The 13,932-nt window shown below is 35.8% G+C and overlaps 1 protein-coding gene across 4 annotated transcripts; it reads left to right on the forward strand.

The window, feature by feature from the left end:
• Window positions 1-2,035: 2,035 nt before the first annotated feature.
• On the forward strand, window positions 2,036-13,744 carry LOC129731804 (coagulation factor IX-like). 4 transcript variants are annotated; one of them, XM_055692121.1, is made up of 7 exons: window positions 2,036-2,272; window positions 11,477-11,677; window positions 11,739-12,019; window positions 12,081-12,290; window positions 12,348-12,714; window positions 12,779-13,409; window positions 13,477-13,744. In XM_055692121.1, the coding sequence occupies exons 1-7, from the start codon at window positions 2,267-2,269 to the stop codon at window positions 13,659-13,661; spliced, it is 1,881 nt and encodes a 626-aa protein (XP_055548096.1). In that variant the 5' UTR covers window positions 2,036-2,266; the 3' UTR covers window positions 13,662-13,744. The 4 variants fall into 4 exon arrangements, with proteins under 4 accessions (XP_055548096.1, XP_055548095.1, XP_055548098.1 ...); XM_055692120.1 differs by having other exon boundaries at window positions 2,037-2,272; window positions 12,078-12,290; XM_055692123.1 differs by lacking the exon at window positions 12,081-12,290 and having other exon boundaries at window positions 2,037-2,272; window positions 12,396-12,714.
• Window positions 13,745-13,932: the final 188 nt, after the last annotated feature.

Genomic DNA, 13,932 nt, shown 5'->3' on the forward strand with positions numbered 1-13,932 from the left:
AATTTCCCGATTTTATCACTTTCCCTATTTTATCACGCCAAAAATCATCAGGGTGAGATATAATCGGGTGATCACTGTACTATATTTGAGAACTTAACTGCTTATTTTTTATATCAACCATTAAAGGGTCAGTTATTAGGGGTAGAGTATACATTTTATCACCCCTTCTCCTATGTTTTACACAGCATAATATATTCCCGAATTAATGGTATGAATATGTCTTGCAACAGGAAAAGGTATATAAGCAAAATTAATGGGGAATTAAATGAAAACAAAAATGAAGCTTTAATGTGATGGCCTTTAATCCACTTTTTCGTCATCTAGAAATTATTTAAATATGATTTACAAGCCTTCCATCTCAAAATGCATACAAAGAATTTGGCGTTTGAGACACTTTTGCAATTACCTATGGACCGCTATAATTTATGCAAATAGTAAGTCTCATCAGTATTAAAAAAAATTGGTTTCACACCTATTTGAAAAAGAAGAATGGCTGTTTAATATTTGTCCCGCATTCCCATACATTTCACTGTGGGTCGTCTCGATGAAATTTAATTACGGGTGTTATGATCGATAATTGTCTTCAAACATTTGAGGAAGAACGTGCTCAAGCAGTTTACGTCCCCCCTTTGTAAAAAAAAATAACTTTGATTATCCTCCAGGATTTTGGGATGTCAAAATCTGCTCTCAAATATTTTTTAATTAATTAAAGCCTCTCTGAACCAAACATGGAAAGATATATGGCGAAAGATTAACATTGAGGATTATTTTTTTTATTTTGGTGTACAATGGAAAAAATTTATCGTCAAAATAAAGTACTCATAAAGCTAAGAAACTTTCTAGAGGACATCAAAACGCTAAAATCATGCGTTTCGTCACAAACACCAATCTCCTACTATTTTTGATTTCGTCCCACTGTGCGGTGGTGCCAAATAAACCCTTTAATACCAAGGCCCACCTTTCGATTCCACAGGCTTCAGTAAAATCACTACAAGGGTTTAAAAGCTTTTTTGAATAGTTATTCAAGATTTCTAGTGATTTTACTGAAGGCCGTACATAGAGGGTTACTTGGTAATAAGGTAAATTTAAAAATAATCATCAGAATATGTCCGAGTACTGCGAAAGTAGTGAAAAATTAAATAAAAATGTTACATCTGGTGCTAAAATAACAATAATAGGCGATGATTATTGAAAACATAATCTGACAGCCAAAACAAAACGTTTAAATTTGGAGCTTCATTTCATCTTCTCTAAACAGGTCCTTATGCGAAAGTCGAGCTCAATCGGACTGCCGGAAGTTAAGCCTCAAAGTTAAATAATAGTCTATTGCAAAAGTCACACCGTACGATAAGGTAGTTTCATTCCCCTAACATAAAAAAATAATAGTAAATGACGTATTTTTACCGATATTGTTTAAATCACCACTTTATGTCTAGTATTTTGCATTGACTGCATGCCATGACACGAGACTTTTGTCAATATAGTAGGGTAACCGCTCCTATATTCATCTCAGTACCTATATTCATCTCATCACGCCTTTTTGATCAATTTATCGTCAAATTTTACCATATTTTCAACGTGCAATTTTAAGCCACTTGAGAAAATCAAGAATCAAATAGATTAACTTTCAAAAATTTGTAGAAATTTGACGGTAAATTGGACAAATGAGAGAAATAAGATGATTATAGGTGCACCAAGCTGTTGAGATGAATAATGAAGCGATAACCCTATGCCTTTTTCGATTATCATAGTTACAAAAATTAAACTGTTTAAAATAGTTACGAATACAGTGATACATTTCTTCCGAATATTTTCCCACAGCGCAATACTGCTAGCAATCTTCAGCAACGCTCCGCGTCACATATAAAAATGAAATTCAAACCGCTTTCAAACTAACACTTGACGTAACGAAACTCTAGAGGCGCTTCCCGATCACCAGGCGTTCGTCGCTCGTGTGTCGTGTCAAGTCACTCATATAGTTAGTTTACGGGGCGCAGGTTCAAGCAATTAATTATTCCATCCCTTAGCGTCTCCTAGTAGATCGCAGTACCTACTGCTCGGAAGGTAGATATCTAACTGCTGCCGTTGCCGCCTTCTAGCTGGGGTAATTAGAAACCGTGCGGATTATTTAGTTGCAGTTCTCGATTCACATTGATTGGCGGTGGTTTTTGCAGTCGCGAAAGTTCATAAGGCATCGGTACCCCGTTAGAAAAAGTTCCTTCTACAAAGAAGCCTTAGTGTGTGATGTGAAAGATTGCCAGCAGACATGAAGGTTAAATTTTAATTCTAACTATAATAACCTATCGATTGACGATCATTTTTCATAAGGTAGTAAAATGGGAAAGCATTTAGCCGTCTGTTGATTGTGTGCTACTAATCAGGGAATTAAGTGATCATCAACATTGAATGAAACGACCGACAGTTTGGTATTAATTTCAAAGTACAGCCATTTATTAGGATAAATCGGTGAAGTGTAGTGATGCGTCAGTTGAAGTTCCTAGAACCGATACATTCAGATTTATAGTGAAGTGAATTCTAAGTGTTTATTTGAGGACGCTTGATATGGTCTTATCGAATAGACATTGTATTATCGTTTGTTAAGTTATCAACTTTAAATGAAAAAGCATCAACGGTTATTCACGACATTGGCTGTTACTGAATCATTCGGCATAAGGATTGAAATTGAAATGGCGTCTGAGTTGATCTGATCAAAACTGGTTGAACTTGTTGGGAATTTACAGTCCAGACAGGCTATTCGCGGATGCAACCTTTCGAAGCACTATTTTGCATACGACTGAATTTCAGAATGCAGTTATTTCACTATTACTATTTCAAATACTGGAATGGATGTGTGGAGAAGAACTACTTCAGCGAGTAGAGTGTGCGCAAATTGTGCGTCGCAAGTTGGCATGAAGCGAGCGGAGAATATATTCAGGAAAAAGTTTTGTGAAGAATTTTATTATTTCAACATAAGTTATCGTAACTGTACGCAGTAGACAAGCGAAAAGTTAGAATTTAGTCTATGACTATGATGATGAGGAAAATTACTGAAAACGCTTCATCATGGGGTGGGGTTGGGTTTCCACTATGAGTACACAACGTTTAAGGTTGCAATTAAGTTTTGTTCATCGTAGTGCGTTGTACACATAGGATGACACATTCCAATAAATGGGTTTGCTGTAATTTTGCACATGTTACACATAGGAGTACGCAGAACAAAAAATTGGTCAAAATCATTCTGATGAGTTTTCAGATAGCAAATATGTCTTAACCTTTTCCGACCGAGCCCACGCAATTGTGTATGTAAAAATAACAAATAACAAACTAAATTGAAATAAATCGAAGCAATTCCTATATAAAAACACTTACTTGCTCCGGTTTTTTATTTTTCGTAGCAGCTGCGATGTTGACACTAGCGTTGTGAGCAATAAAACAATGAATAGGACGTTGAAAAAGTGAGAGAGAAAGTTTTGTTTAAGTCACCTTCTACCTACGCAATTATATGGGCCCGGTCCAGGGATACCATCTGGTCGAAGTTAGAAATCAGGACACCTTTTTCGGCACAAATTTGATCTAAGCTATTTTTATTCTTCAATGCATCAATTAATATAACACGTTATATGTGATTAGCATTTGAAAACACCAAGCTACTTATTTACTGTTTACCTAACATATTTCTTAGACCATCCAGTTTTATTAAGCAACTTTGAATTAATAGGCAGATACCTAAGTAATGCAGCACTCGTAAATTATTTTCAAGTGAACTTAACAATTTCAGATGTTTGACGGTTACAACGCCTAGAAGGTTTCTCTCGTCACTTCGCTAAGATTCAACCGAAGAAAAAATTCGTTCGCGATGACCGTTGGAATCGAAAAAAGTTACTGATTTTCAAAAACTCGGCATATCATTGCCACATTTTCAAATTGAATATCTTTAGAAAATCAGGACAAATGCTCGAAAATGAAAAATAAATCAGGACGCCTAAATAAGATGTCAAAATCAGGACATGTTCTGCTAACTCAGTTGACATCCTACAAATCTGTGTTTCTTGGAAAACATTCGAGGGTTTCTTCAAGTTTTCCCTCCAGAAACAACGTTTTATCAATAGACCGAGAATTGGCTCTAAACGTCATTTAAAAATCCATGGTAACATTTCCTGATCCTCGATATCAGAATAAAATGGCTAAATACCGTATGGTACGGGTGTTTTCATAATCAGAATGAGCTCAGAGTTCGGAGATTGACTTCTGACGCCAAGGTGAAAGTCAAGGTGGTGACTTCGGGTTTTGAAAAACAGTCTATAATGGCCGAATTCTACCTAACATAGATATTATTGTGATGCTGATAGTCCGGGAATAGACTCCAGACGCTATTTTGAAAATTGAAGTTAAACTTCCGGGCTCTGTAAAACAGCTCAAAATGACAGTATACCATTTAATATGAGTATTTCCAAATTCAAGATGACGTCCAAAGGCTGTTATTCGAAATTTTGAATCTTAAGAGGTTCACCACATTATTACTAAAGAGTTTTTTTATTAGTGTTGGATAAAAGTTATTGACATTAACATATTGATTGATACTAGATACTCAATCGTAATCTAATAGCGAATTTCTTTATTCTACCAGCGCACCTCGTTTTGACCTGGAAGCGCACTAACTGCTGTCAAACCCCTTCTTAATTCGCTCAATTTTGACCCAGTTTTGACCTGCCGTGCTGTCCGAAGCGCACTGTAAAATTTGTCAGCTTCAACCCACCACCGCACGTGCTAAGTTCGTAAACAATTATCTGGCATCTCTTTCTCACTTGCGTCTTAAATGGCGATGACGTTTTATTATTCCTCGACAGTTTTGACCGCACACAGTGGAATAAAGAAATTTGCCATAAGCGTCTATCATTCAAAGAGGTATTAAAAAGCAGATTCAATCCATCTTAAAATAAAAGAGCTGAAAAACAATTGTTAGTGAAATTTACCGCTTTCAATTGATAACTGTGCACTGTGAGATTTTCAAATGAATCTTTCCACCAGTTGTGAATATCTATATGAATAAAAATAGGTTGCTGTCCGCATGTCACGATTAAACTCGAGCACAGATCAGCGGGTCGACGTGAATATTTGTATGTAGAGGATTTTAAGCCCAGGGAAGGTTATTTATTATGCTGGTTTGAGACTCCTCCCTTTTCTGGAAGAGAGGGTTTCCATTAGGGTGTCCCAAAAATATCGATGTTGAAAAAGTCAAGATACTCAACCCTAATTTGAAAGATAATGTTATTTATAGCATTTTTGTAGAACATTTCGACTTTCTAAAAAATTATTTCCAGGTTGCCCAAACGTGATTTATGAAAAAATGACCTTTTCAAGCTACAAAACCACCATTTTGCACTTTTTTCAATTCTGTTCGATTCTTACATTTTTCCATATATATTTTTTATTTTTGTGGGGTTGTTTATGGATATTCTGCATGGTTTGGTTCAGTATCGCATTCAATTATTTGACTCACAGAGCCCATTGAACATCACAAAAATGTGATTTTTTCTCATAACTTCTAGATCAAACCCTTTAAAACACACATAAAAAAATTTTTTGATCAAGAACTGAAATTTTTACTGCTAAGCGGGATTCAAGACGAAAATTTATATGAAAAAAGATCATTGATATCTTATTGGCTGAGATATTGGTGCACGGTGTTCCCACAGACCGTTATTATAAAAAAAAAATGCACCATAGAATCTGAGTACACTATTCGATTCGTTATGATGTCCAGAATCTCTGGTCAAAATTTTAAAATCATCGTACGGTACATTTTTGAGTAATGCTCTTTTGAAGGTCGTAAAGTACAAAAAAGAAATATTAAAACGACGAAATACTCAATATAAAGCTCGTTTTTCACCACAATTTTATGAAACAACTTCCAAAATAGTTTCTACACATTCCAAGTATTATATTTCAAGACATGGTGGGAAGATTTATTTGAAATTCCCACAGTGCACAGTGGCCTAAAATTCGAAAAATCGTGATCGTTATAGATTTGACTATGAAAACTTGATTTTATGTACTCAATGTCTTCAGCAAAATTGTTTCATAGAATAAGGCCTTACTTTTGGCGTTCTTCGTTTTTCGATCAATCCACCTAACAGTTAGATAAAAAACATATTTTTTCCAATTTTCAATATACCGGGTTACTTCCTTCTAGATGAAAAACAATTGCTGAATACTGCGATGTCCTATATGTACCTTGAACACGACAAAATAGAGTTTTTTTTGTGGAACACCCCTCCTTAAAATCAGTTTTTTCTCTATATTTTTTTCTGTGAGTGTCAAAACAATAAATTTCACAAATTCTTGAGGAAAGCTTAGTTGAATGCATAAATTCTTAGAACATTTTGCAATGTTTTGATCATTACAGACGAAATTAAAAACAAAAAACTGATTTTAAGGAGGGGCGTTCCACAAAAAAACTCTATTTTGTTGTGTTCAAAGTACATATAGAATATCGCAGTATTCAGCAATTGTTTTTCATCTAGAATTTTCCACAACTTTACTGAAGGAAGTAATCCGGTATATTGAAAATTAGAAAAAATATGTTTTTTATCTAACTGTTAGGTGGATTGATCGAAAAACTAAAAACGCCAAAAGTAAACCCTTGTTCTATGAAACACTTTTGCTGAAGACATTGAGTCCATAAAATCAATTTTTCATAGTCAAACCTAGAACGACCATCGATTTTTCGAAATTAGACCACTCCGCACTGTGGGGTTTCCAAATAAATCTTTCCACCAATTGTAAATGTCTTGAAATATAATACTTGAAATGTGTAGAAACTATTTTGGAAGTTGTTTCATAAAATTGTGGTGAAAAACGTGCTTTACATTGAGTATTTCGACGTTTTAATATCCCTTTTTTGTACTTTACGACCTTCAAAGGGACATTACTCAAAAATGTACCGTTCGATGATTTTGAAATTTTGACCAGAGATTTTGGACGTCATAACGAATCAAATGGTGTACTCAGAATCTTTGGTGTATTTTTTTTTTTATAATAACGGTCTGTGGGAACACCGTGTGGCGTTTTTACATGTGATGGAAAACTATGCATTTTGTCAAACATGCCACTAAAGCTCAATATTTTCATTGCACAGTGTTTTATTGTGCCGTTTGTGCGTATAATTTCCTAAATAGTGATTCAAATGTTGATTATAGTCATAAGGTATGTTCGGGGAAGTTTCAGGATATTCAAAAATGCATCTTTGAATGTAGAAAGATGGGTGATCAATCCACCAATGAGTGAGATAAAAAATTTACTTTTTAATCAGAATAAGATAGATGCAAGGTGTCTTCGACAAAGTTTTAGGTTATCCCAAAACAAGAAACTTTACCGAAGACATCATGTTTCTATCTCTTACGTATTACGTGCAACATTGAGTTTTCTATTAGAAAGCACTAAAAATCACAATTTTCGTTCTAACTTTTTTCACAAATTTTTCCGACTTTTTAAATCTTCTATTAAGTTAGCAGCCATCCAAAAACGCATTTGTTTTCTGAACATTGTTATTTTTTATTTTCCAAAATAAAACAGTTATTTAACATGTTTGTTAAAAAGCATAGTTATCCATCACATATAAAAATGCCAATATCTCAGCTCCCCGATAAGATATCAAGTATCTCTTTTCAAGTAAATTTTCGTCGTAAATCCCGCATTGCAAAGAATTTTAGTTCTTGATCAAAAATTGTTTTATTTGTGTTTTTATCTAAAAATTATTAGAAAAATTAATTTTTCTGTGATGTTTAATGGGCTCTGGAAGTCAAAAAACTAAATGCTGAACTGAACCATGCAAAATATTCAAAAACAACTCCACAAAAATGAAAAAAATATATGGAAAAATATAGGAATCGAACAGAGTTCAAAAAAGTGCAAGAGTGGGTTCGTAGCTTAAAAAAGTCATTTTTTCATGAATCACGTTTGGGCAACCTGAAAACAATTTTTTAGAAAGTCGAAATGTTCTACAAAAATGCTATAAATAACATTATCCTTCAATTTAGGGCTGAGCCCCTTGACTTTTCCAATATCGATTTTTTTTGGTACACCCTAGTTTCCATACAGATGAAACACAAATTTCTGCATAACTAAAGAAATAATTAAACAAATGGCGTGTGATATTGAAATTGAAATGGCGTATGGACTTCAAATACCCATATTCGAAGATATTCGGTGGTTCTCTTCCACATATCGGAAGTCGCCATTTTGGAATCTTTTTTGGAAAAACAGCGTCGAGGGTGTGACGTTGTAATATTTAATGGTTGTTATGGCCGCTTAAAACCCCGGTCTGGAAAGACCTTTTTGGGGGCATATCTCCATAGCATCCAAAACCATAAAAATGGCTTGTATGAACTTTGAACTAAAAATTGTAAAATTCTGTTCAAAGATTTATAAAATAACATATCTCCGAATTTTTTTCCGGAGCACCATTGACACTGTTTTCAAAGTAGAGAACTTATTAAATTTTTTGGTGCTAAAACTATCGAAATCTGGGTTATTATGAATGTCATATCAGTGTAGTGAAAACGGAAAAGGCGACGTTTTGCGTGTAATTTTTTCCCGACCATTTTGAACGGTGAAATGATTCCACGAAGATGACATAAGTCTTAAAATTGATTGATTTGTTTTCTTGTGGTAAATAAAGGATTTATTCTTCAGTAACGAAACGAATCAGAATTTGATTCGTGCCTCAAAGCGGTCAAAGTTTCAGCTTTTTGCCCGATGAAAAAATGCATAATAGTGCATGAAGTTTTCGATACCGAAAAAAACATTCTTTTCAAGCCAAATATCTTAGAAATGCAGGAAACGTCAAGATCTGGTGTTATCCAAAAAACATGAAACGACTTCCTGAAATTTTTGAGCTGGGAAACAATCTCAATTCACTTGTTCTTATTCACTTCACTGTTAATCTCACTTCACGGAGGCAATTTTGGTCACTTTACTTGAGGTGGAATCGAGAATATGTCTCAAAAAGTGTAGTGAGCGTGAGAGTGAAATATATTTCACCGTGAAGTGACTTTCGTAATAGGCAGTGCCTATTAGGCACCGTTATTTAAAGTTGCTTTTTAATGAGCTTTAATATGTCACAGATTTTTATCCCTATTGATTGCAGTAAACTATGAAATTTTGTCTGTGAAACTCAAAAAGGTACCCGGGCACACCGTTGAGCACATAACAGTTAAACACAAAATGCGCTATTTTGCAACAAAGACACCAGAATTAGACTTTTTTCAAAGTGAACCTAGATGAATAACTTCCATCCGAGATGATCGGGTCCAAGTGGTATGGTCCCATACACAGTCGAAACCGGAAGATTTTCGACTTATCAGTCTGCAAGCATCGGAAAAACGAACTTTTTCTCCAACGTTTCGGCGATTTATTTTTCTTTATCAATATTCTGCCTTTATCGAATAAAATAAGCACTTCGTTTTTCCAATGCTTTCAGACTGTTGAGTCTTAATACATTATACATAAGTCACAACACAGTCGAGAGCACTTTTCAATTTCATTGTGAACTTTTTGCTAAGATTCTTGTACAGTTCAGTTAGAATTATACAATACACTTGCGCAATGCTTCTTATTTCGATGCCATTTTGAACAGAACTTAGCATGCTTAAAAAAATTAAAAATACTGAAATGAAGAAAAGAGTATGAACTCGCTTTTAAATATACTCCCATTTCTCTCTGAGCGTTGTTGAGTGAGAGAACTTAAAAAAACATAACATGTTAGTGGTCACCCGTCGTTCCCTAACATTGGCAGGCTGTCGTAATTTCACGTCAACTTGCGGTCGTAACTTTTACTTTAACTTTTTTTAACTTTTTTAACTTTTTTACTAACTTATAAGATTTTTTAAAATCAAGTCAAAAACATTTTTTTTAATTCTGATCAACACAGGTGCACTCTAAAAGCTCAAACCAGAAAAAATTAAAGATTATAGCTATTCAACCATTCCTGTGAATTTTCCCTAGCCATTACCGTTTTTATCAGAGACTTAAATGAGTTTCCTCGTAAACGTAACGTAACGTTGAAGCGACGAACCCGACGACCAATTTCTATACGACACTTTAACGTAAGTTGACGTGTTTTGGTAACGGCTAGGGGCGCCAAAATTCATAGAAATGGTTGAATAGCTATAATCTTCCATTTTTTCCGGTTTGAGCTTTTGGAATGCATTTTTTTTTTTCATTTTGTCGACCAGTTTTATCAATATTATGTATGCAAATTTTATCTTATGCAGATCTTATGGACCCATGAGGGGAAAACATTCCAATCGGTTAGCTGAAAATGTGAAAATTTTAATAGCTCTGTACTGCCGTGGGCTGGGATTTTGACGTAAGCGCAAAATTTTCAAATTTCGTTATTTTACGTATTACTATAGTATTGGTTGCCCACTTCAAGATACTTGTTACCGTTTTTGAAAATATTAAAAAACAGCTGAGAAAAATCAAAAATAGAAAGTGACGTTAGCGCCATTTTGCATACAAGTGATGTTGAGGCATGGATAGAATACTGTACCATGCTTGTGGGGTGCTGCGATGCATTTTCTGCGCCAACTTCTTGTCCGTATTTTGTATAGCATTGCGCAGCAATCATGAGGTCGGTTCTGGTGGTTTGATTATGTTTTTGCTGCTGACTACCGACCAGTACGCATGGCAAACTTGACTATTCAGGCACACCTACGTCACTCTTCGTGCAAAATGTTGAAAAGTGACGTTGATGTTTAAACTTAATGCATTTATAAAAATAAACGTGTTAGAACAATGATATATTTTATTTTTTAACATATTCACTCAGATTCTCAGATCAGAATGCACTTCTGTTAATTTGTGAACAATTTGGAATAAATCGCTTCTGGAGTGATTTTGTGCTTCTAGCACTTACGTCACAACGCCAGCCCACGGCAGTGTAGTTCTCAAATTATACTGCAGGTAAAAATTCATCAAAAATTACATTGAAGTAACTAGAACTGACTGATCGAAAAAAACAGAAAATTTTATTAATAGAACACGAAAACAGAAAACCAAAAGTCTCAGTTAATCAAAAGTTATGGTGCATTAACGATATAACGAAAATACTAATGGAGCAGATATGAAAGATAATAATTGACTGCAACAATAGTGCCGATATTAACACATTTTTCAACAATGTTGTCAAGATATAAGACAAATCAAATCAAAACTATTACTGGGAGGTTATATTTAAGCACAAAAAAATCTAATAGAAAGGCAAAACTGTGGCTGATAAACGCAATAAAAAAAACGCGACATCGAGGCTGAATTTTAAATTTTATTAACATTTCTATCTAATTGGACATATATGAACTTTTCACATTTTTGAAATATTTGACATTTCTGATATTTTCACAGTTTTGACAATTCTGATATATTCAACTATCTTGACATTTTTTATTTTAACAATTATATTTTTTTTTATTAACAGTTGTTCTTAGCGATAGCTCTACTTGGTGCAGCCGTGACCAATTCCTACCAGAAATCATCTCCCTGTCCGCAGGTTTTCAGCTACGACGAACAGGAAGACTCGACAGACACGTGGTACGGGACGCTCCGACTAAAAACTGCCGTGCCGCTACACGGTATTTTCATTGATGTAATCTTCGATGCGCTGGTGTTCGTGTTCGGAGTGAGTTTTGATTTTGAACCTCAATGATATTTTTTTAAAATGCTTTCTTTTTTAAAACAAGGCATACTTCAAAGATGTAACAACCAAAGACAATTTGCATTTCCATATCGAAGATAAAACGTACAGGTTGAATGCCGGTGAAACGCTTATTTTAAAATTTTACGTCAAACATACCGATTACGGAAGAGTGCCGTTGCTACGTCAAGTACGATTTAATGGGCAAAATATTTGCGTGGACTTACCAACTCTCAAACCAGCAACCGCTCCACATCGTAGCGACTCATTCGATCGACCGGTCATATATCCGGATGATGCCGCCAGGCGGAAAGCTACTTCGAGCACGTAAGATTCCATAACAGGAGTTAAAATTTCGTACAAAATATGTTTAACAACATTGCAGCAGTGATAACAAGCATGATAATACTCGGGAACATTCTGTACAACCAATTAACTCAGTACTTCATCATAATTCGGAGATCTCTGATACTAACTCATACTCTTCTACTGTCCTTACTGACAACTCGACTAACTCATCTGGCTCTTTTTATTCAAATGCCGGTTCGGTTGTAGATCATCCGGAATCTCAGAAAAATCCCGTTAGTGTAGTATCAAGGTATGGGTGGTCTTCGGAAAGAGTGTCTAGTGTTAATCTCAACTGTTGAAATTGAAGATTTTCAGATAAATCTAACGCATCTAATGAGTCTAATGGTGGCAACAGGAAACGACCGTATCCAGAGAAACACGACAGCTACGATCCAATCCAAGATCCAACAATTTGGAGAAAGCCTCCCACCAACTCGTCGTATTTAACTTCCACTTCGAGAACAGTTAGACAACCTGTCCCCAGCTACGAGGAATCAAACGGCAACGTTTTTCGGTCCAGCAGTAGCAAGCCATTGGTGAAAAATGAAGATTCCCGGACCACAACCGGATCCTCAGCATTCTTTCGGGGTGATCGTACAATCCCAACAACAACAACCGCCAAATCGGCTTACTTTCAAGGAGATTACGCCTTCATCCAGAATGTCGAATCATCGGTAGCGTTGATTAGTTCTATGATATAATTTCGATTACTCAACGTACGCACACTCACCATTTCAGACTCATTACATCAACTCGTACGACGAAAACATCTGCGGCACTGTAGTGCCGAAAGCGAATCCTCTCGTAACGCATGGAACACCGACCCGGAGCGCACAGTTTCCCTGGCACGGAGCTCTGTACCGATCATCCGTTACGGAACTTAAATATCTTTGCGGTGCAACTCTGATCGCTACTCGATTCGCTTTAACCGCAGCCCATTGCGTGACACTGGAGAAAAGTCGACGCCCAGTGGAGTCCTCCAGTCTTCTGTTGTACCTTGGCAAAACCAATCTCAAACGATGGACAGGACCGGAGCAGGATGCCAAAATCGAGCAGGTTTTGGTTCATACAGACTACAACTACGAACGTTTCTTCGCCGATATCGCCCTGTTGAAGCTAAAGGATGACGTAAAGTTCAATAATTTCGTACGACCAGCATGCCTGTGGAACTTTGACGAGGACTACAAGATGCTGATCAACAAGGTTGGGTACGTTCCGGGCTGGGGCTACAACGAGCGGGGACTAGTCAGTGAGGACCTATCGTTTGCTCAGATGCCAGTTGTGGCTCACGAAACGTGCATCTGGTCCAATCGGGATTTTTTCAGCAAAGTCACTTCGGATACTTCCTTCTGTGCAGGGTTCAGGAACGGTAGGATTGGACGCCAAAGTAGCAATAGAAAAAGGATCATTTTAATTATATTTTGTAACATTTTTAGGAACTTCCGTTTGCAACGGTGACAGCGGTGGTGGAATGGTTTTCAAGCAAAACAACCGGTGGTTTTTAAGGGGAATCGTTTCAGTTAGTGCCGCTCTACAGAATAAAGTTAGCTGTGATCCCAGCCATTACGCGGTATTCACTGATGTCGCGAAATTTCAAGAGTGGATCAGGAGTTATATGTAGTCGAGTTAGTAATTATAATTACTTAATTATAGTTTGAAGATCATCATTAAATAAAACTGATTATGATAAAAGCTTACACTGAACCAAGTTTTTTAGAGATGAATCTTCTTTAATTTGATGTTCCATTTGATTATTCTCATTCGTTATTGTTAATATGTTCAATCTTCTAATTTTTCTCGAATAACCTTCACTGTTATGTTTCATGAAATTCTGGGCCGATACAAATTTTATTTTCATTTTATGTCATATGACATTCTCTTTTCTCTTACAG

The sequence above is a fragment of the Wyeomyia smithii genome, chromosome 3 (genome assembly GCF_029784165.1).
Source record: "Wyeomyia smithii strain HCP4-BCI-WySm-NY-G18 chromosome 3, ASM2978416v1, whole genome shotgun sequence".
Classification (NCBI taxonomy): domain Eukaryota; kingdom Metazoa; phylum Arthropoda; class Insecta; order Diptera; family Culicidae; genus Wyeomyia; species Wyeomyia smithii.

What these genes read in the sequence shown, in the direction of transcription:
- LOC129731804 (XM_055692120.1), top strand. An exon ending in CCCGTTAGTGTAGTATCAAG is followed by an intron (nt 12,291 to 12,347) that starts GTATGGGTGGTC and finishes TTGAAATTGAAG; the next exon opens with ATTTTCAGATAAATCTAACG. An exon ending in TCCAGAATGTCGAATCATCG is followed by an intron (nt 12,715 to 12,778) that starts GTAGCGTTGATT and finishes TCACCATTTCAG; the next exon opens with ACTCATTACATCAACTCGTA.